This window comes from Dermacentor andersoni, chromosome 9 (genome assembly GCF_023375885.2).
Source record: "Dermacentor andersoni chromosome 9, qqDerAnde1_hic_scaffold, whole genome shotgun sequence".
NCBI lineage: Eukaryota > Metazoa > Arthropoda > Arachnida > Ixodida > Ixodidae > Dermacentor > Dermacentor andersoni.
This window is the reverse complement of record NC_092822.1, coordinates 36,797,506-36,818,393: the sequence shown is the minus strand read 5'-3', so window position 1 is coordinate 36,818,393 and position 20,888 is coordinate 36,797,506. Positions and strand designations below refer to the sequence as shown.

Here is a 20,888-nt window from a genome sequence, read left to right as displayed (position 1 = left end):
TGAATCGTCCGAATGGTATTCCGTGGGCCAGATCTAGACATCAAGCCTTTGATGTTCAGATAGGTGGGAATGTGATCACTCCCATGGGTCTCAATATCTGGAAACCACTTCACATATCTGGCGAGAGAGTTGGAGACAAAAGCAAGGTCGAGGCAGCTGCCGTATGTCACGCCTCGAAGAAAGGTGGGGCTACCATCGTTCAAGAGAGTAAGGCCATAGTTGTAGGCGATGCTTGATAATCTTCGTCCTCTTGCATTTGTCTTTGTACTTCCCCATGCTGGATGGTGTGCATTGAAATCTCCTATGATCACCCATGGAGCGGGGCAAACACTCAAGATATCCGCTAATCTTTTAGTGTCGAAATTGTTGGAAGGCGATATATACACGCCTATGAGAGTAAACAAGAGTTTGTTCTTTTTAACTGTGACGCATATATACTGATTGTCGTCGTGGGGCGCAATCGGTTGCAAAACATAGGTGAGTTCCCGACGAACAAAAATGATGATTTTGCTGCATGCACTATTTGTTGATGGCATGAAACATTCGTACCCTGACAGTCTGATTGGTTTCGACAAGTTGGGCTCACAAATGACGATGAGTGGAAACACATTGGTGTACACATACTGACGGAAATCTGAAATTCGTGATTTTAGCCCTCTGGCGTTCCACTGCATGACGGACGCTGCCTTGACTTCTTTTCGGAAGGATGGGGTATGGGTAGCCATCTTTCTAGTTGAGGGATTCAAGCACTGGGCTTAAGGCGTCCAGCACTTTAAGTGCGCTTCGAGCAGACGGTGTCCCCATCTCAACTAAAATCGTTCGGATGGCCTCCATGAGGGAACGTAGCACCGAGATGACTTGATCTGTTTTAGGTGAATCATCAATGGCCGGAGAAGGCTCCGGTGGCGCCGTGACCTTCTGAGGTTCCTTAGCAAGGGAGCGGCTCGGTAGCGTAGGCCATTCCTCTAAAGAAAGAGTCTTTTCTGATGCCCTCGTGGAAGTGGTGGGCCCTATCGCGTCGCGACTAAGTGGTACCGTAGTGGAGCGGGTACTATCGCTTCGCTCATGCGCCTTCTTTGAAGACTTACGACGGTGCCGACGTCGACGCCGACGCCGGACTACTTCGGCTGCCTCCCTGTGGGCCGAATTGTCTCTGGCCATTTGCTTCAGAACCGCGCGCTCCCTCTTGATGCGGGGGCAGTCTTTCGACGAGGCTGCGTGAGGGCCGCTACAGTTGGCGCACTTCAGAACTGTGGCACCGCAGGTCACTCCTGCATGAGGTTCAGCGCAACGGGGACACAGAAGCGAGTTCGGACACACGCCCTTTACGTGTCCTAGCCTGAAGCACTGATGGCATTGAAGCGGCTTCTGGATGAATGGTCGAACTGGATGTCGAAAATGTCCGACTTTAACGTGGGAGGGTATGCAATCCCCCTTGAAGATTACTTTTACGCAGCGCGTATTCCCAAGACGGCGCACTTGCGTAATGATCGTGCCCTCGTTTGCCGGCTTGATGAGGCTAGGTAAATCTTCATTGGGAATGGCAATGTCAATGTCGTAAATTACACCGGCTATCGATGTGTCGTCGATCGGTATGAAGGGGCGCATTTTGATTCCGCCAAGCTCCGTGATTTCTTGAAGTGTTCCAAGCGCACTCGCGTTGTACACGTCTATGGCGAGTATATTCTTGCGTGGGTTTATTCTGATGTCTTTAATTTGATCCGGCACCGCACGTTCCAGAAAAATGGATAGGGCTTGCCTGTTCAGCAACCGTAGGTTGCTTGACGGTTCTTCCGGCATAAAGATGATGACGTGTGGCCAGCGCGCAGGCCTTGACTTCATAGTCGTAGTGCTCGCAGGAGGTGACGGCGCTGTGTTGGCGATCTTTCTCTTCGCCCTCTTACTCCGGACGGGTATGAAGCCGTCGTCGGATGAGTCGTCTTCCGACATAGAGTACAGCTCGGTGTCCTCGGTGTCGCTGGGGGAGCCAACTCGCTTCCTTGCGGTTGACAGCCGTGATGACTTCTGGCCAGGAGGGCCTGTGGCATGCTCCGCGTCCATGGTCGCAAGACGGGGAGGTAAGGCACCCCGAAAGGCAAAGAGTTCACCAAAAATGCAGAGAGCACAGAAACAAGCGTTCTGTCAAGAAGACACTTCGTCGTCTTCTTTTCCTTGTTTGAAATTACCCGAAAGCAAAACTACGAAGTGAACGTTACGCACTGACGTTGTCCGTCCTGTACGAATGAACCACAATCTCTGCGAGCGATTCGGAAAATAAGGTGCTTTCGAACTGTACGTGAAAGAGAGTACGAAACAAAGTACAAATATAAGAACAACCAAACTTGTTTCTTTCGTTCCTAGTTTTCTTTTATTTTTAATCATTGCTCGTGACCCGCCGTTTGTGATCTCCATGCTTTTTAGGTATTTCACACTGGCAACTCTGCTTGTTACTCACTCAACCTCTTCACCTTAACTAGTACTGTACTGCAGGTTTGACGTTCATTCCATTATTCTGCGTTGCTTTTCTCTGTCAGCCCACGGATGGAGTACGTCGTGCAATACATCTTACGAGGCCGTGGCTACCCGCACGCTTCAATTTCGTCGTATTTTCGGGGGAAAAAAAACCTGCTATCGTGATCTTGTGTCTCTCTTCCTGTAATGTGTAAATTACAAACCCTTCCAAATTCCCTCGGTCGTGTGGTACGGAGATGGAAACTAACGAACGGACGAGCTAAAAACGAAACTTTTCTGCACCTTCAAATGAGGTATCTTTCATTGATCGCAACTAATTACGGATAAATTTTTACACGGCCTGAAACCCAAAACTCCTATCCGGCCGTTGTGCACGAGTGGTCCTCCGCACAACGGACAGTTCGGACTTCCTCGGCAACGTCATCAGCGAACGTAGAAGCGATCAGCATCGAAACAAGCGAGCGCGTACCGAAGTAGATTCTACGAAACTTAAGATGCACAAACCGTCACGTGAGCATATTGCTACAAATAGCGCGCGAGAAAAAGAAAAAAAAACGTAATGGAGAATATCGCACTACAAGAAACGAAAAAAGGTATATATAAATGAAGAGCCAGCATCGAGTTCGGCACACAGGGCGAAGTGTATTATATACACGCGCTGCTCTTCCGGGTATCCCAGAGGGGTCATTTGGAACTCAACGGCTCGTCTATCGCACGCAAGCACACGCACCACACAGACGTCTACGCGTGCAGTGCGGCCCTGCCTGCGCGCGCATTATTGCGCAGAAGCCAAGACAACCGTATCTGCATGCGAAACGAAACGCATTCGACAAAGCGGGACGGGACGACCGGTCACGGAACGCCGGCAGAGCTCGGACCGAGAATGGAAGCCGGAAAAGGGCCGGGTCTGTATAGATCGAGGAGGAGCGAATGGGGTGGGAGACGACGACGACGGATGATAAATGCGAGCGTCCTGCGGGTCATACATCACTCGCCGCATCCATCCCCCCCTTTCTTTTCGATTCGCAAGATCCCTTTCACTCACGACTGGCCGGATACGCGCAAGAGCAAAATAAGCCAAAAGATATGGAAGAGGGACAGATAGAGCAAATCGTCCTTCTATGCGGGAATCTCAGTGCGCAAGGTTTGCAAGCGCACTATCGAAAAACTAAAATAAAAAAAAAAGCCTTTGCTTGGCTGTTGGCCGCGTATAAGCTGACGCGAACAAGAAAGGGCCACGTAGCAAAGCGCGGCCTGTTGTGTGAGAATCTAAGCGGAATGTGGACAAAAGGCCTCATACCCCAACCTCCGAAAGCATTGAACGATGGAACGAAAACGAAAAATAACTGCAGATTGCCAATTCATAAAGCGGTGGCTGGACGCGCGAGAGAGCAGGATAATGAAAAAACAAGAGGCCGCATACAGAGACTCACCCTCATATACGGGAACCACACCGTGCAACCTGAGCAAGCGCATAAGCAATCAAATAAACTTAAAGAGCATTCCAGCACCCAATTTAATTCACTGCTGGCCGCGTACAGTGCAGCAAACAAGAAAAGGCCACATAGAGAAAAAACGCCATTATGTATACGGGAATCTAGTCGGGGTGCAAAGGAAACATCTCATCCTGAAACATCAGAAAACGCATAGTCATCTTTAGGTTTCTGTGTATAGGCACGTACTCTAGCGATTTCAAACCATCAAAAGTCATTGCGCATCACCGTATAAGTCATGTCTTTCCACTCATACAATATAAACGTATTTGTCATGACATCTTATATAACCTCAGAAGAATTTGCGCCATAAAACGTCTATTAGTCAGCGGCAAAAAGAATAGGAAGAGGTTCGCAGCTTCTCCTTTCAATCACTCGTGACCTGATACCGGCGAGAGAAATTAAAAGGCCACATGCACAGAGAAACACACTTGCAAAGGAATCGGATTGTGCAACATCAGCAAGCGCAGGGGCTAATACTTAATTAATATGAAAGAGGTTCGCAGCTGCATCTTTCACCTGCTGGCCCCCTCCCCCCGGCCGAGTACGCTGAATTCACGAATGTAAGTAAATTGAAATAAAATTAAATAAACAAGAAAAAAGTATTTTGATAGTGTGCTTCTATTCGGAATTGTGAACCACAGACGGCACATAACTGAGCAACAAAATAAAAACAGGTTCGCAGCCTCCTTTTTTATTCGATGGTGTGGACAGATAGGCTGAAGAAATGAAGCAAAAGAAAAGGGACACATAAAGACACACATCGTTCTATACGTGAACATAACCGGGATACAGAGAACGGACGTCGTCCTGAGAGCTCGGCAAACGCACATGCGAAAAAACATTTAGAATCTTCCCGAGACCATGTAGTAGTATGTAGGCGCAGAAATGCGCGAACAACGTTCTTCTGCGGAACACACACTATACAGGAACAACGGTTGCAGTAAGTTAGAAGGGTTGGCGCACACTTTACAGAAGAAGCGATGCGTGTAACAACATCTCCGCAGTCTCTGCAACCTAACGAAACTTTCGCCCGCTCACCGAAGTAAAACAAGCTTGCAAGTATATATGGAGAAGCGCTCCGTTCACAGTAGCGATAAGCGTGCACATCGAACAAACAATGCATGCGCGCGTACACAAAGTGAAAAAAAAAAAACAACAACACGCACCGACAATTCATGCGAAAGCACGCGCATAACGTCTCCACAAACATACACTGCTAAGTAAAAAAAAAAAACGAGGCTCACGAGAGGGCAATACAACACTGTTCATAGAAGCAAAAAGCGAAGATAAACGTTTTGAAAGAAATGTTTCGAGCGGCGCACAAGCAACGTTCGGACTCAAAAACGAAACTTCACGTTCAGAAACAAACGGGAGCACGTTCAGCGCCACGCAAGTTCGCGTAAGAATTGCAAAAAAGAAAAATGCGACCACCTCCACAAACCTTCGCTGCAGCGCCCTAAGCGAATAACGCAAAGCAGCACAACTCGAGGCGCGAACACAAACACGCATCATATATATGCGAGCGAATTCAGTGCGACACAAAAAAACAAAAAAAGAATGCTACAGCATCGAAAGACAAAATGAAGCGGCTGACGGTGCAGATAGAGAGGCCTGAGAAAAAGAGGATGGGACACGAAGGGCGCAACCCAGGGGGCTCTGATTCACGGTTCCCCGACACGTATATCAAGCACACGCAGGGTTATAGCACGCCCCCGCAGTGCTTTGTGCGTGTGTGCGTTTGTATTCTTTCTATTCCGCGTCTCGTATTCCCGCGCGATGGTGAATGTATTACGTCGCTATAGAGACGAGACCCAGATTCACGGAGGCTGTCCGGTTCACTGAGGAAGACCATTCGTATACTCGCGAAAAGCAAGCATAGCGCGCTGCGTATCCGGGGGAAACACATTGCGAATACACGGGAAAAGAGCGGGGGGGGGGGGGGGGGGGGGAGAGGTGTAAGCGAAGGAAAGGCCGAGATATGTGCATATTGCGGCGAATGCGGCACCGACGGGCGATGTATGCGTGACGCGTTGCTTTCTCCTTTGGATGTTGGTTGTTTGACCCGGCGCTTTCGGAGGCCGTGTGAACAAAAAAAGGTAAAACTGGACGCCCATAGAAGGGCGGAGCCGTCGTATTGCTTTAGGTCAAATGACCGCATTTCGTGGACCTCTTCTTTCGCGTCTCCATTTCTGCGGTTTTCTTGAGAGTGAGTGAGTGAGTGAGTGAGTGAGTGAGTGAGAGTGAGTGAGTGAGTGAGTGAGTGAGTGAGTGAGTGAGTGAGTGAGTGAGTGAGTGAGTGAGTGAGTGAATGAGTGAGTGAGTGAGTGAGTGAGTGAGTGAGTGAGTGAGTGAGTGAGTGAGTGAGTGAGTGAGTGAGTGAGTGAGTGAGTGAGTGTCGTGGACGTCTTCTTTCGCATCGCTATTTCAGCGGTTTTCTTGAGAGTGAGTGAGTGAGTGAGTGAGTGAGTGAGTGATTGTCGTGGATCTCTTCTTTCGCATCGCTATTTCTGCGGTTTTGTTGAGAGTGAGTAAGTTGCAACCACCGTGGCATGAGACGGTTGGCTCTGTGAACGCAGGGTGGATAATTTTCTGCGAGGGGACCTCGGAGAAAGTAGACACGCGAGCTAGGATAACAAAAGAGTGTCTGTGCTCTGTATGATCAGGGAGTATTTGCGCCGACGTCAGTATAGTAACCCTCGCAAGCTCACACAGTTCCCGAAAAGCTCGAGTGAGTGTCCGAAACTCGAACGTTTGCGCAAAATCGATCGAGGATGCGCACTATACACTTTAAGTAAATGCACAAAGAGCAGGCCGACCCACGTCTTGAGGCTTTAAATAGCGTGCTTAGATTTAAAAAAAAAAGTTTTTTGGAGGGTAGAGCGCTAACACGTACGTCACGTATAAACTCCCCAATGCGAAGACAACGGGCCGCAATCAAGGCGGCCGAAAAAGGCGACGAATTGGGCGAAGGGGCGTCCCGGTACGGAACCGACAATGCCGAAATGAAGAGGCTGCGATGTCCGGCCCAAACCCACCCCCCTCTGCCCTCCGCCGCGTATACGTGAGCGGAATTCAGGCGCTGGGCGGGCCGGAGAGATGGACTCGAGATGTCTCGAGACTCAGACCGCGCGCACCTCACTGAAAAAAAAAAAAAAAAGAAAGCGAAAGGAAAACAATAAAGGTCACGCTGACGTTCGCAGTGAGATGCCCGGAAGTGAATTTAGCACGCTTCCGGTTACGGTGGGCCCGTGCGCGCAATCTGTAAAATTACTCGTGCCTCTGCCTGATTTAGCACGCACGTTGGCGCTCAGTTCTCGCGCGGGCCCGTTATTTTGAGTCGGGAGGTTCGTAAAGCGTTAACGCGGAAGACAGTCGGTGTAACAACTGCGTACAGAACACCAATAGCGTGGTGTACTTGAACCCTGTGTGCGGGGAGGGCGTAAGTTGTGTATATGCAGATATTGAGGCATAACATATGCTGAAAGATTATAGTAGTAGGTCGTCTTATATAGAAATATTATGAACGTAACCAAGTGGGCTCAACGAGTGCACTGTTGGGAACAGAGCGAGTCCGAACGACTCCCTTCGAGGAGGGGGGAAGGGTGAGAGAGGTTGCGACTGCTTACCCGACGTTTAGCTCTCGTTTCAAAGCATATGTGGTCGCGCTCGGGGCCGTGACAATTGTGCGAAGATTGCCAGTAGGTCATCTCGTACAGAAAGCTTACACGGGCTCAGCAGCTCCACAGGATGCTTCGACTGCGCAGAATCTATAACACTCTAGGAACAAAGGGAGTCCTGGTGACTGACTCCCTTTGAGAATAAAAATAATACGTACAGACACTCGCGCAACAACTGCGTACGAATAGCCCGTAGGTCACTTTGTGCAGGAAGTTGCGCGCGGCGCAAGTGCGGAGGTGGTGTGTACTCAAGGAACATTGGGAATCCCGGTATAACTCTCCCTTGAGAATGTTACGGCTTTAGAACCCCCCATTAACTCCGTTATAAGAGTTTTCTTTCCTGTATTTTCTTTTTTTATTCTTCGACTGAGATATGCGTTCACTCCGTTCGTACCCACACCCAATGAATGAACTCTATAGCGAAGCATGGCCGAATATCTCCAGCCGCAACCAACTTCAGAATGAGCAGACTGACACAAAACACGCTTGTATACTTAGACACAGTGTGAACGTTTGGCAGATTAGGTGGTAGTTGAAGCTATATAACACATTTTCAGCGGAGGAGGAGGAGGAGGAAGCGGGACGTCAGGAGAGGAGATCGCGTTACCCTCATCTACCTTTTCGTAATTCCGTTGCCGCACTAACCTCTGCGGCAGATATTGTGGAAAGCTTACTATACTTCTTGTTTTTGTTTCTTTTTATTTGCCTGAGACAGCTACTTCGTCCATGAACGAAATCGTGCGCACGTTTTGACGTGCGAGAAAAATTAGCGCGCACCAAGTCCGCAACATTTCCGCAACAGCCCTCAAATGTATATATGATTCACTCATCCTCGTGAGATGATTTATGGCACGGCTCGTAAAATCAGCCAAAAAATTACAGTCGCACGTGTGTCCCCCGAAACACACGGCAGTGTACGCGACACGTTTCCGGATTCCTCGAAGAATCTCAAGCGTTACAAATTTCTCGCTGCCCCCCCTCCTCCCCCCTTAAACTCTACCCGCTAACCTTTTTTTTTTTTTTTGAAATCTTTCCTGAGCTCACGGAATCGAGATAAAGTAAATATCGTCGAGACGCAGCCATAAATAACGTCCGCCTCACATTCCGCGGCAGATTACGACTACGACTTCGCGAACTAGACCGCCAAATTGGAGAGCGCAGCAGCAAAGACAAATAAATACGTACGAGGAACGCGTAGCGGTGGGTGGGAAAGGGGCGTGGTTTGCTACTGCAGTAACGCCACGCGTACGAGTCGGAACAAAACTACAGAAAATACGAAAAAAGGAACAACTAAATAAAGATTCGAACTTTACTTTGACGAAGAAAATAATAAAAAAAAAGAGAGAGAGAGAGAGAGACAGTGTATACGGTGTCGAAAGGAAGTAGTAGAAGACAGCGCCGGCTGGTGCGACAGACCGGAAATGAAACCGACGCCATTCCTGGTAGAACACACGGAGGTCGCTTTGAGGGAGGCCATGTGCGGCGGAGCGTCTGGCGTGAACGAGATACTGATGAAACGAAAAAGATATATATATATCAAAGCGAATGGAACTTAGAAAAAACCAAACAAGAAAGTTAGGATAACGAAACGACGCGCGCAGTGGCTCTCGTAATAAAGTACCTCCGGCTTGAGGTTCCGTAGCATGTCTTTGGGCTGCAGAGTCGGATGGGGAGCCCCCTCCGGCTGGGACGGATTAGAGGGTCGGTTATCTCTAACACGACCCTGGTGCCGTGCGTTTTCTTGCTTTGGCGCGACGAGGACAGAAAGGCGAGCTAAAGCTAAGAACGAGGAACTGCGAGCGTGCGCGGAAAACGGGGATAGAAGCATAGACGGACGCCACAGCGTAGACATGCAAAAAAAAAAGACATTTATTTATTTGTGTTCTGATAATGCAGACCATTTTTTGGGGGCCCATGCAGGAGCAGGCCAAACAATCAGTACACGAACGATAGCACAAAACTAAATTTCATTAAGCAACCGAAACAAATTGGAAGGTAGGGAAATAACGGAATATAAAAAGAATCTGAAACATTCCGCTTCCTTTGTAAGTTCCATAAAGAAATCCAGTGTAGAACAGCTCCCACTCAGCGTAATATAGTTTGTTCTAAACAAAAATTGACTTGCGGAAGCAAGGAATATATTTATGGGAGGTTACGTGACTAGGTGGCTGTGAAATGGCCTTAACTGTTCTTATTCCTGGTCAAGTGCGTAAATTAAGAGGGTCCTGCAAGTAGTGAGGACGGCACCCGTTGCATTGACCATGGTAAAGAAGGTATATGAACTTCAGTATTGACATAATTTTGAGCGTTGTAAGCAGTTGAAGGTTTGGCCTCTTTCCTACACGAAGTACAATAGTTGCATTCTTCAAAACTAGTGGGATGTACTAGATACGCACGTTTAGGACAACTACGCTCCTCATATCGATAACACTATATTCGCTATCAACGTACAAAATGAACACTCAAGAAAAAAAGTATGCACTGAGCTGCATCTGTGTACTACACTTTTGTATTAGTGCGTGGATTACCAGTGCATTAGTGAATGACGAACTCCGTCTGGTATTCCTCGCTATCCCCTTACTGAGAAAGCTACGTAATTTCAAGTCGTGAACTCTCGAGAATTTAATCTCTTCCTACTTATAATTGCGTCACCGCTGGGAGCCTGGCCTCACAGTTCATTGGCCCAGAAAGCAGACTTGAGGCAACAGACTTGAGGGCCCGACTATAGACATCCTACATCTAAGTTCTCTCTCTCCCTCTTTCACTCCCCATTCCCCTCCCCACGTGTAGGGTAGCAAACTGGACTCAGTCTGGTTAACCTCCCTGCCTTTCCGTCTTCCCTTCTCTCTCTCTCTCTGCGCCAATGTTATGCAAATTTGTGAAGTGAATGCGATTAATGTTCAAAATACATCTGCAGGCCCGCGTAAGATTGTCGTTAATTGTGCCGCGGGATTATATCAAGTCACGCAGGTGTGCACATTCATCACAGGAGAGGCAATAAATTTTGAAAAAAGAAAGAAAGGTGAGAAATACAACCAACAAATATAAAACGTACACACGCACCCCAATATAGCTCCAATACAGTAATGAAAGTGGTGTCCACGCAAAAACAACCTCAAAAAAACGAGAAACAGCACTTGCAATGGGGCCTACGCGTACTAGTCTGGGCGGTGGTCTCGCAATTTTTGTTCGCTACATATGCACTATAGATTCAGAACTTGGTCACGTTATTTCCATCTTTCCATCCCTTATACGCTACCTTTCTTGTTCTGTCCTTGTACACCCTCTCATACTCGTGCATGGGTAGCCAACCAGAAGTACGTCTGCTACAACCTGCCATGTCTTTCTATACATCCTTTCTCTTGACCCTTTCTCCACTTTGCCCACTTCTGCCCTCTTTCGACTTCGGTTGGCTACTTGAGGAAATCTTGTGGCGACTTTTTGACTTTGGATACCTCGACAGTTGTTGCCGTATAGTAGCTGCCCTGCGCAAACCAGCCGTCGTGGAGTTTCCTACAAAATTCGCTATTCACAACTCTGGCGCTAGTGTCTGGGGGCCTGCAAGTGTGGCGGTTCGGCCATCATGGGAGTGATGGTCGTATGGTAAATGGATTTGCCTAAACTTCGCACTTCTGCCTTCGAACGGCTTTATTAACTCTGCAAGATCGATTAACCTTGCCGACGAAACGTTACGCTATAAATAGAACAAATCGCGACGACTAGATATGCCTTCTGTGAGTTTGGAAAACGAAAATGACCACTTCTTGGGGAAAATCCGCAAAAAGAGATTAAACGAAGTAAATAACGCCATACAATATGAGTAACGTGAAATAATAGCCACAGCGCGACGATTAGAGAACACCACGCATTTTCCATCGTGGCAATGGAATGGGAAGCGATCGTAGCGCCACAGATCCCCTTAGTGATCTTTGTAGGAAACTCTATGTGAGCTACTTTGCTGGGTAGGATATATTAAGGAACGATATTGCAGACGGCACGGTTCCGCGCCGCGGTGTACGTGTCGTCTGCTGCTGCTTCTTTTCCTGCGCTTGTTCTTTTTTTTATGTTATTTTTTTGGGCGCCCAAATTGACTTCGTGACTAAGTGCAGTGACCACGAGTTCGTCTGCCTCTTCGCCCTTATCCTGGCGGGTGGTAATGGACGCCGGCGTCTTTACGCGCTTATTACGAACGCCGACCGCAGACCGCGGCGGCACTGACCACATTCTTGCTGTTCTTTTTGTTTTTTTCGTAAGGAAGAACCACGTGGGAGGTCGGCGTCCCTCTCGCAAGGAACAGAGGCACGTTCGTTAAAGCCACAGAAAAAAAAAAAGATGCAGCAGATCCGACGAGTTGGAATCTATTTACAGCGAACCTTTGTGTGAGTACATGAAGAGTCGAAACACGAGTACACGATCGCACGCACGCACGCACGCACGCACGCACGCACACACACACACACACACACACACGCACGCACGCACGCACACACACACACACACACACACACACACGCATACACACACACACGCACACACACGCATACACACACACACGCACACACACACACACACACACTTACACAAGCGCACACAAACTATACCGAGCCTTTTGTTAAACGGAGTTGCTGACTACTAGCGAGTACCTCGGTCACCTTGAACGCATCACGGTTTCAGACGCAACATGCTAATACCCTACGTATCGCAATTCGAATCGGAAACGTTTACTTCCTCATTACCGTGCAACTACGGATGCGCGAGGGCGAGCTTTCTTGTTCTTTTTTTCCCTGTCCCCCCCCCGCACGGCTGGCGCAGCCACTGCCTTGGAGGTGTGAGGGTGAGCGCCATCTGGTAGTGGTGCGAGGAACTCAGCAGGACGCGCGGCGTGCGTACTCCGCTGTGATTGGGTGGCGTATTCGGCAAGAGAACAGCCAGGACGCAGTCACGGTCAAGAAACCCGGCAAGGTTCGCAAAGAAAAGCTTTGCTCTTAAAAAGGCCACATGCGAATACGCGCACGCGTAAATCCGCAGAGAAGTCGCAGTGGTAACCGGTAGCGATCAATCGATATCTGTCTGCTCCATTACTCGCCGTATACAAGGGTTTTCAGCAAACACTTTCGAAAATCTTTAAAAGTTGCCTGTCACAGATATCACAATTCTAGTTCATGAGCTGGTCTACTCGAAGCGGCGGACAATACTTGCACAAAAAATTTAGATGCCAATTCAACTAATTAATAAGAATTCACTAATAAAGTTTCTAACTAACTATATTGTGGCCCATATTGTAATTATAGCTTATAAATTATAGCCGTGAAGTTCGCAAAGTGGATCCACATGAAACAAATTTTCAGGACGACACCAGTTTCGAGATATAAGTTCCCGAACTTTGCGGAGAAATGCATTGGCGTCCCAGTTAATTTGTTACCAAAGCGTCGTTTCATGCACTGAAGCACACAAGTAACTGGAACGCCAATGTATTTCTCCGCAAAGTTCGGGAATTGATCTCTCGAAATCGGCGTCGTCCTGAGAATTCGTTCCAAGTGGATCCGCCTTGTGAAGTCCACTGCTAGAATTTGTAAACTGCAATATAGTTTATAATTAGATAAAGTGTAATTAGTGAATTCATTTTAATTAGTCAAGTTAGCATTTCAATTTTTTTGCAAGTAGTGTCCGCCGTTTGGAGTAGACCGGCTCATAAACTAGAATTGAGCTAACTGCCACAGGCAACTTTTAAAAAATTCTGAAAGTGTATTCGCTGAAACACCCTGTGTATAGAAGGCTAAACAGACGGTCAAGCAGACAGCGACCCTCATAAGTCTTGTTCCAGTAGGTGGTGCCCAAATCCACTCCTCATGGGGTGGTGCCCTCTGGATTAAATTGGGAATATTAAAGGCGATGCTTTTGCTGGTTAACAACGGCGGAAGCAATTTTGGGAGCCGGAAACACATCGTAAACGTCTGGACACCTCCTATTCTGTCAGAGCCGGCAAAAAAAAAAACACCGTGATTCGCGAAGACAGTATCGAAGCCAAGGACGGCGCAGAGGTGCCATTGAGAACATAGTCAAATTCCGCCATATTGTCGAATTCTTTGATGGCGTCGTTTTGAGCCAATCAGGGAAGCCTTACCAGCCGTCTGGGCCAATCAGAGCTGACAAGATGGCCAATTCGAGAACGCGGCGAAACATGTTACAATGTTCGCATAATGGTACGCCCACGTTTACCTAAGGGGTCAGAAGGCAGCCGAATATATATCGTTTAGCGCAATCAACGTGACAAGCCGAAAAAAGTATCCCTTCCGCGCTCCCTTAAAGAACTGCGCGTCACCAGACGTCGCGAGTTTAGCTCTTCATAAACAGTTCCAACAACGTCTCGGCATGACGTCGTAAGGTAACGGCGATGAATAAGTGGCACGTCAAGATAAAGCGCCCTAATGGTCGCAGCCGGCGTCTTTTACACGCTCGTTACAAGAGAACGCCGCATGCAGCCGGGGCGGCGGCCGTTGGACACATTATTCTCTACCTCGGGCTAAACTACCACGTGGGAGGTCGGCGTCGCGACGAGACGCGCTCGCGAGACTGTAGAGACGAGAACGGGGGGAAGAGGGGGCGCGCGGGTGGGGGGGCGAGGGGGGGGGGGGGGTAGGCGGACTCGAAGACGACAACTCGCGCGCTAGCTGCTCCCCGGACGTCATCCGTCCGCGCGCTCGCGCACGTCGGCGATGTTCTGGCAGCTCGTTAGCGGAGCCGAAATGGCCTCCGCGCGCGGTGGGCTGGAAGGGGGGCAAAGGGGGGGGGGGGGGCAAGGGGGGGCGGCGCGCCGGGGCTAGCTTGTGTACTCTCTTTCGGGGAGAACCGAGCAGCGGTACGAAATCTACAGGACGCGAGCCCGAAGTGCACGCTCATGCGTAAACGGGAGGCGCGCAGTGCATGTGCATGGACGACTTGGCGCGTGACGTCACAGGCGCCATGTTAAGGCGTCTCTCTTTCGATTTTCAGTGCGCATGTGCAGACAAGGCGCACACTGTGAAAACGAGATAAAGCTCTTTATTGAAAAAAGCAGAGTGACTATACGCCGGCGTACATTCGCCTATGTGGTATACTCTGCTGGGAATGGGGCGGGGTGGACTTTGGGTTGTGGTACAGTACGTAGTTAACTGATTGATTGAGGGGCTGATACACTGTACAATTGAATTTGGCGTCCCCGAGCGACATTGCAGGCTGTGAAAGACGCCGTAGCCTATACGAGGCTCCGGATTAACATTGCGGCAATTTTACCCCCCCCCCCCCCTCCTTCGAAAGCGAGGCAATCGATTGCTTTCGCATTCTGCGGCCATCTGAACGATTAGCCATTGAGCAACTGTGAATGATGGGTTAGGGCCGCCTGCATTCGCAAAAACACGTGACCACGGAGATGCTTCACATTGCGCGCAAGCTCTCCGCACCTATGCGTACGCTCCGCTGATCCGCAGATAGATGCTGAGGATAATTCTGTAACTTCTGCATCCGTGCACGCTTCTAATGAGACAGAGATGACAGTTACTGCACGCGACATGACCAGTCCCCCCTCCCCCATTCCCACGATGCTCACTCTCAAAGCACCTCCAACAGTTCTCCGGCATCCAACTGCGCATACTGACCGCTTAACAACACTCTCTTTCTGGTCTGAGAGCCGTCCGTTCCACGTTCACAGTTAGCTAAAGAAACCAGTCGCCTTCCTCCTTAACGACGTGGCCTTCACGAGGAAACCCCGCGGCTTTCGTGCGCGTTTGCCTCCGCCAGATGCAACTGCGCGCCGACAACACTGTGCCAGGCAACGATGACGTATAAGGGCGCGCTTCCAACTAAAAGAGCCAGCAGTTGCGCGATTGTGTATACACCGCTGTGGGGCGTCAGCGGTTGTGATCAGGTGAGAAATGAGGCCGCACGTCGTGGGGGAGCTTTAGAAAAAAAAAAAAGAAGTAGCATTTCTCTTTGCTTTCTTTTTCATTTTGACGCACTGTTTTCGCGCATGGAAGCACCGTGCCATGACCGCAAGGAGTAGCGCAGCCCTCTGGCGGGTTAAAGGGGTCAAAGTTCGAAGGTTGCCCCAAAACGTAGCACGCTTCTTTTCCGAAGAAAGGTTGCTGCCACCCAAGGGGAATTTCTCTTTCGTCCAGGAGGCTGGCACGTGTAGTGAGAGCAATTTTGACACTTCTTAAAGCAGTAAACAACAACAACAACATAATAATAACAACAACAACAACAACAACAACAATAATAATAATAATAATAATAATCAAAAGAAACAAGACATTTAAGATCAAACGAGGAGTGAATTACGCACCCTGTTGCACAGCGTTCATGATGTCAATGTGACGTCATAGATATGCAAATGCTTTCTTGTATTCTGGGCCATACTTATTCAGGTTCCGGTGTTCTGCCGCATAAAGTATTTCTTAACGTAATTTAGAAAACGTAATCCCATCGCAGTGGCATAGCCTGTTCGCACGTAACGGTTCTTTTCTATATAGTCGTGCGCTTTATTCCGGCACCGCTACTTCTTGGGGAACCCCAATCGCATTGCGGTAACTATCGCCATAACAACGCGGTTCACCTACTTAGATGGATCGGAACGATAAAAGATTGCGCAGCAGGACGTTTTTGGAAATATCGAGAACTTTGGTATTCAACGACGTGCGGTATTGACATAAAAAGAGAAACAATTTAAGAAATAGAGAGCAATAACAGAGATAGAGACTGGAGAACCTGCTCTGTTCAACGAAGCAAGAAGTGGCAGTTCAGTGCAGACGTGGCCCGACGACGATATATTTACTTACGAGCCCCGAGGGAGGAATGTTCGGTAAGGGCGAAGGGGTGAGAGGGGGGGGGGGAGAGGGCAGGACTGTCTGGAGCGCGAAGCTGTAAACGAGGCGAATTGAATCGGACGCACGCCGATTGCAGATAGGCGCGGAGATGTAATCGCCAGACCACTTCGCACATCCCAGACACGCGGAGGGGAGAAGGAGGAAAAAGTTCACGAGTATTTCAGAGGGGACGCTAGCGTATGTAAGGAATGGCTCGCAGTTATGTCTGGGGACCGCACGCAATGCGCCGTTACGTTCTTGTTTGATGAAGGAGGGAACGGTCCCGGTGCAAAGGACCACCGGATGTGTGTTCGTACGTGCTAGAGCGTGCAAGCGGATATAGGCGAGGAAAGAAGGGGGTTCGAGCTCGCTTTGCGAACGAAACAAGGAAACTTGGATTTCTTTTTAACGGTGGCCCGGGTTCTTCGCTGCGTTCGTTCGCTGTGTTATTTTATTTTCGTTTTTCTTTTTACTTTGCAACTGCACCGCGCGTGAATCTTGGCTGGACGCTGGAGATATATAGAACAAACGACCTTCTGGCGCATATGAAGTAGCAGGTGCATCATTTCTGCCTGAATGGTCGTGAATCGACTTAAAGTGGCGAAACCTCAGTTTACATAGCGCTCGCTTCGAGAAGGAAAATACGCCACTGAACGCGAGCTCTTTCTTTTTATTCCAGTGTGCAGTGAAACGCCATATAGCAAAAGTAGGCCACTGTTTGAAAGCTATGAAATGCATACCCTCTTATTGATTTGATTCGTTAAACAACCTATGTTTGTGCTTTATTATTCTTGCATAACAAGAACAATGTACATGGCCTAACAAGGCTCCCTTGGGGGGCAGAGTTCTGAAACGTTAACAACGATTTGAAATCTTTCTTGTCGTTCTTGGTGGTCTCCCGACCCTCTCGTTTAAAGCTGATTGTTTAGAACTGCAGTGCCCTGAGCTACTCCCAACCACATTAAACTGCACAAAAAAGAAAAAAAGAACTTGGGTATATTGCATTCGAACTCGAAAAGCGAAGCATTGATAGCGATAGCAAAGTATTATACAGCTACACGAAGTAACGTTCGTAGTTAAGTTCGTATCGGCCGTATGAATTGCAGCAAACATTCTCCTCCCGATTTAATTGACAAGAACGGCGCCACGCACGCACTGTAGGCGAAGACGAACAGATCTCACTCTACGACTGCGGCCACCGGTTGTCACAGCGCTCACGCGATGAAGGGCGTAAACACAAGGGAGCGAGCGTTTCTGCTGCGTCTCGCTTCAACGCGTCTCCAAAACGTGAGATTGCGTTACCTCCTGTGCTAGGCGCGCAGAAAGACTGCGGACATGCAGCCACCAGCCAACTCGGCTCGCCTACCTTTGCACCCGCTGGAGATTACTTGTCAGATAGCGCGCGCGGGCGGCGAATTAAGGTTAAAATCTGCGCCGACAGCCCTGAGCAGCCAGAGCACGGCTAGAGGAGGAGACGCGCTCTCACCCCCCCCCCCCCCCCTTCCCCATGGTCTCCAACATTGGGCGCGCGTAGGAGGAGTGCGTGCATCAAACCACCGTCCTCCTCGGCTCACCCTCGTCACCGTTCCCTGGCCCCCATAGCATTCGGCGTACGGGGTGCGATAAGATCTTATCGCTCTTGAACTTCGTACGGAACCTGTACGGCTTCGCGGAAAATTCGCCAGGAATGTCCGCGATAAGAACACTAAGCTAGTACACGAAAATTAAGGCGATTATTGTGAATATGAAAACGAGGAAGCAGGTGAACGACCTGCCGCGTGATTAAAATGGTCGTGAAAACAAGCTTTTTCTCGTTTTTATTCGACGTCGCACGCACGATGTAAGTCGGCATCACGCGATTAGGTTGCAATACCGATACTTATCCGCGGGCGCAATTTTAGCTGAAACGTCACTTCCGTCAAATTTCCTGAGAAGCGCGCTAGTTTGCAAAAGTGCTACGAGTCGTTTATGTGAATTGTAGTTGTCTTTATACAGGTATAAGTGAACGGCAACGCACCTGCACTGAAATGTGCCAATTGGCGAAACATCAGTGATGGCCGTCGTAATATGGGCGTCACTCGCTTACGCGCTGTACGGACCACGCTGCGCAAAGCTGTGGTAGACGCATTCGTGAAATAGTGGCCACCTGGCGCCAATATTTCGCGAGCACTTGTCAAATTAAAAGCAAATCATAGTTCACGATTAGGACGTCCCGGTAAGCCAGACAGCCGTTGGTCGGCTCCCTAGCATCACGCTTCGATCGCGTCAAATAGTTCTTTCATTATGCATTTCTTTCTTTTTTTCTTTCTTTTGTAAGACCGCGCGGGTACTTGTCACCGTTGATGCGAAACATCTGCACGATCGAAGTCACGCCCCACTGGGTTTTCTTTTTTTACACGTATAACACAAACGGCCAGAAACATACTCCCGCATGCAGGCGCACACGTAGAAATAGCATAAGCAAAGTACGCAAAATTGCGTTTGCCAGGTAAACACGTTGCCAAGCGTCACGGAGAACCAAGGGATGGTTGCGTAACAACGAACTCGTGGAAGAGGATGCTGTCAATCAAACTCACGGTTTATTGATTAATCCGCAATATACGACGCGTAGCAGATGTTCGTCGGTCACGCTCGAATCGGCGTGAGCACACGAGAACTGCATTTCCTCAAGATTAGGAAAAAAAAAAGACAACAAACTGAAATATTCTTGCGTACAAACCCGCTATACGAGCCGCGACATGTGGGAGAATGCGATTTGAACCGTACAAGCAGACCCGAAAAAGATGGTTACTTGTCAGAACGCCGCTCGTTCAGGAGCAGTGAATAAACTTAAGTTTCGCTTGATTGCATTCCATTTACGATCTCTCAATTATCGTCTGCTGCAAGCCTCAACCTATAAGAAAGTGAACTGTAGCAGCAAGGTAACATCTCTGTCGACGAGCGAGCAATGCAAGATAACGGAACTTACCCTTAGCACGACAAAATCCATGCTTGATTTATCCGCGTCGCTTGTTGGTCAGCAGAAAGTGGGTCCGAGTGCAGTCGACGAGGAAGCCGATGCAAATCCAATGCGGCGTGGAAAGCTTCACATTCCCCGGGTTCCACCGCAAGATGAGTGAGAATCCGTTAGTTCACGTCGCGTCGAAACCCTCAAAAGTAGACGCTGCTCGAATTTCCGCTCAGTACTGTCGAAACGTTGACGCTTGAGTTCACACAAGAAAAACAGCACTCCACACTGCCAAGGAAGACTGCGAAAGAACGCGGGCACTGTAACATCCCCAAGACGAAATATTCGCGGCACACGAAAATTGCGGAGCCCGCCCCCGTCCAGCGTGAAAACGAGCGAAGCCGAACCCGACGAGTTGGGGGCCTCACCACTAGCGGCCAACTTGTCACACTCCCTCCGATCACAAACTCGGCGTGGCACGATCTGGTTTCCGGGACACACTCCACACAAATCACGTGACGCTGTCGCACAACAACTTCATGTCGACGACGGCGACAACGGCAGTATCGGCAGAGAACGACGACGAAGACACTGACGGCGAAATCAATCACCAGCTACGTCCTAATAACTCTGCCTAAACTATCTATCCCGGGACCTCCGATGACGCAGACGGCGAAGCAATCCGAAAGGAGAGTACCAGACGGCGGTGTCGAAGCAGACGACGGCGTCGGATTTGACGCCTTCTTTCTTTTCTTCCCGGCAGTCAACAGGAGCAGCAACCCCTCGCGTTCAGCCACGGAAACAAGCAAAACCGCAACAACCAGGCGCGTGGCGTTGATCACACGCCGCGCTCCACAGACGCAGCCGCGAGCGCTGCTTTCGCGTCTCTGACGCGCTTCTACGAACGATGGCTCTCTCACGCGGCCGCTCACCCCCCCCCCCCCCTCCTACCCCGACATATCCTCTCTCTTTTTCCTCCTCGCTGTCCTGAGACACGCCGCCGCTCCGTAGCTGCCTCCTCCTCAGCCTTGAATCGCAACATTTCTCTCTGCCTCCTTTTTTCTCTCTTTCTCTCTGAAGGAGAGAGCGCGAACAACGAGCGAGCAACGGGAAACAAGACCACGTGACCTCCTTCCTCCTTCATCTATCTGAGAACCTCCTCTCCATCATTCGTGCCCTCTCTCGCCCTCGTGTTTGTTGTCGTTGGCCTCCTCTCCCAGACTTTGGAGGGAGACGAACGCGGATGAGGCGGTTTTAGGATGAGGAGCGTGTTCGTAGGAAAGGAGGAGGAAACCCGTGTGGCGCTCTTGAACTTGGCTCGTGGAGAACTCCGGTAGCCGAGGCAGTTTGGGGGCTGACTCGGGGGAGGACGGGTCCTTGGTGTCGAACGCGCTGTAGCAGGAAACGAATGTGTGTTTCTACGTGTTTTAAGTTTTTGGAGATGCAATCGCAACCT

At 49.4% G+C, this 20,888-nt stretch overlaps 1 protein-coding gene across 2 annotated transcripts in view; it reads right to left on the bottom strand.

Annotated features, from left to right (window-relative positions):
* The window catches only part of Slip1 (SLo interacting protein 1), a 189,030-nt gene extending 168,715 nt beyond the window's left edge, over positions 1–20,315 (bottom strand). For both annotated transcript variants that reach the window (XM_055068801.2, XM_072284491.1), the window contains exon 1: positions 19,454–20,315. In XM_055068801.2, coding sequence (XP_054924776.2) covers positions 19,454–19,474 — 21 coding nt within the window. In that variant the 5' untranslated portion in view covers positions 19,475–20,315. The remainder of the gene's footprint in view (positions 1–19,453) is intronic.
* Between the last annotated feature and the right edge of the window lie 573 nt (positions 20,316–20,888).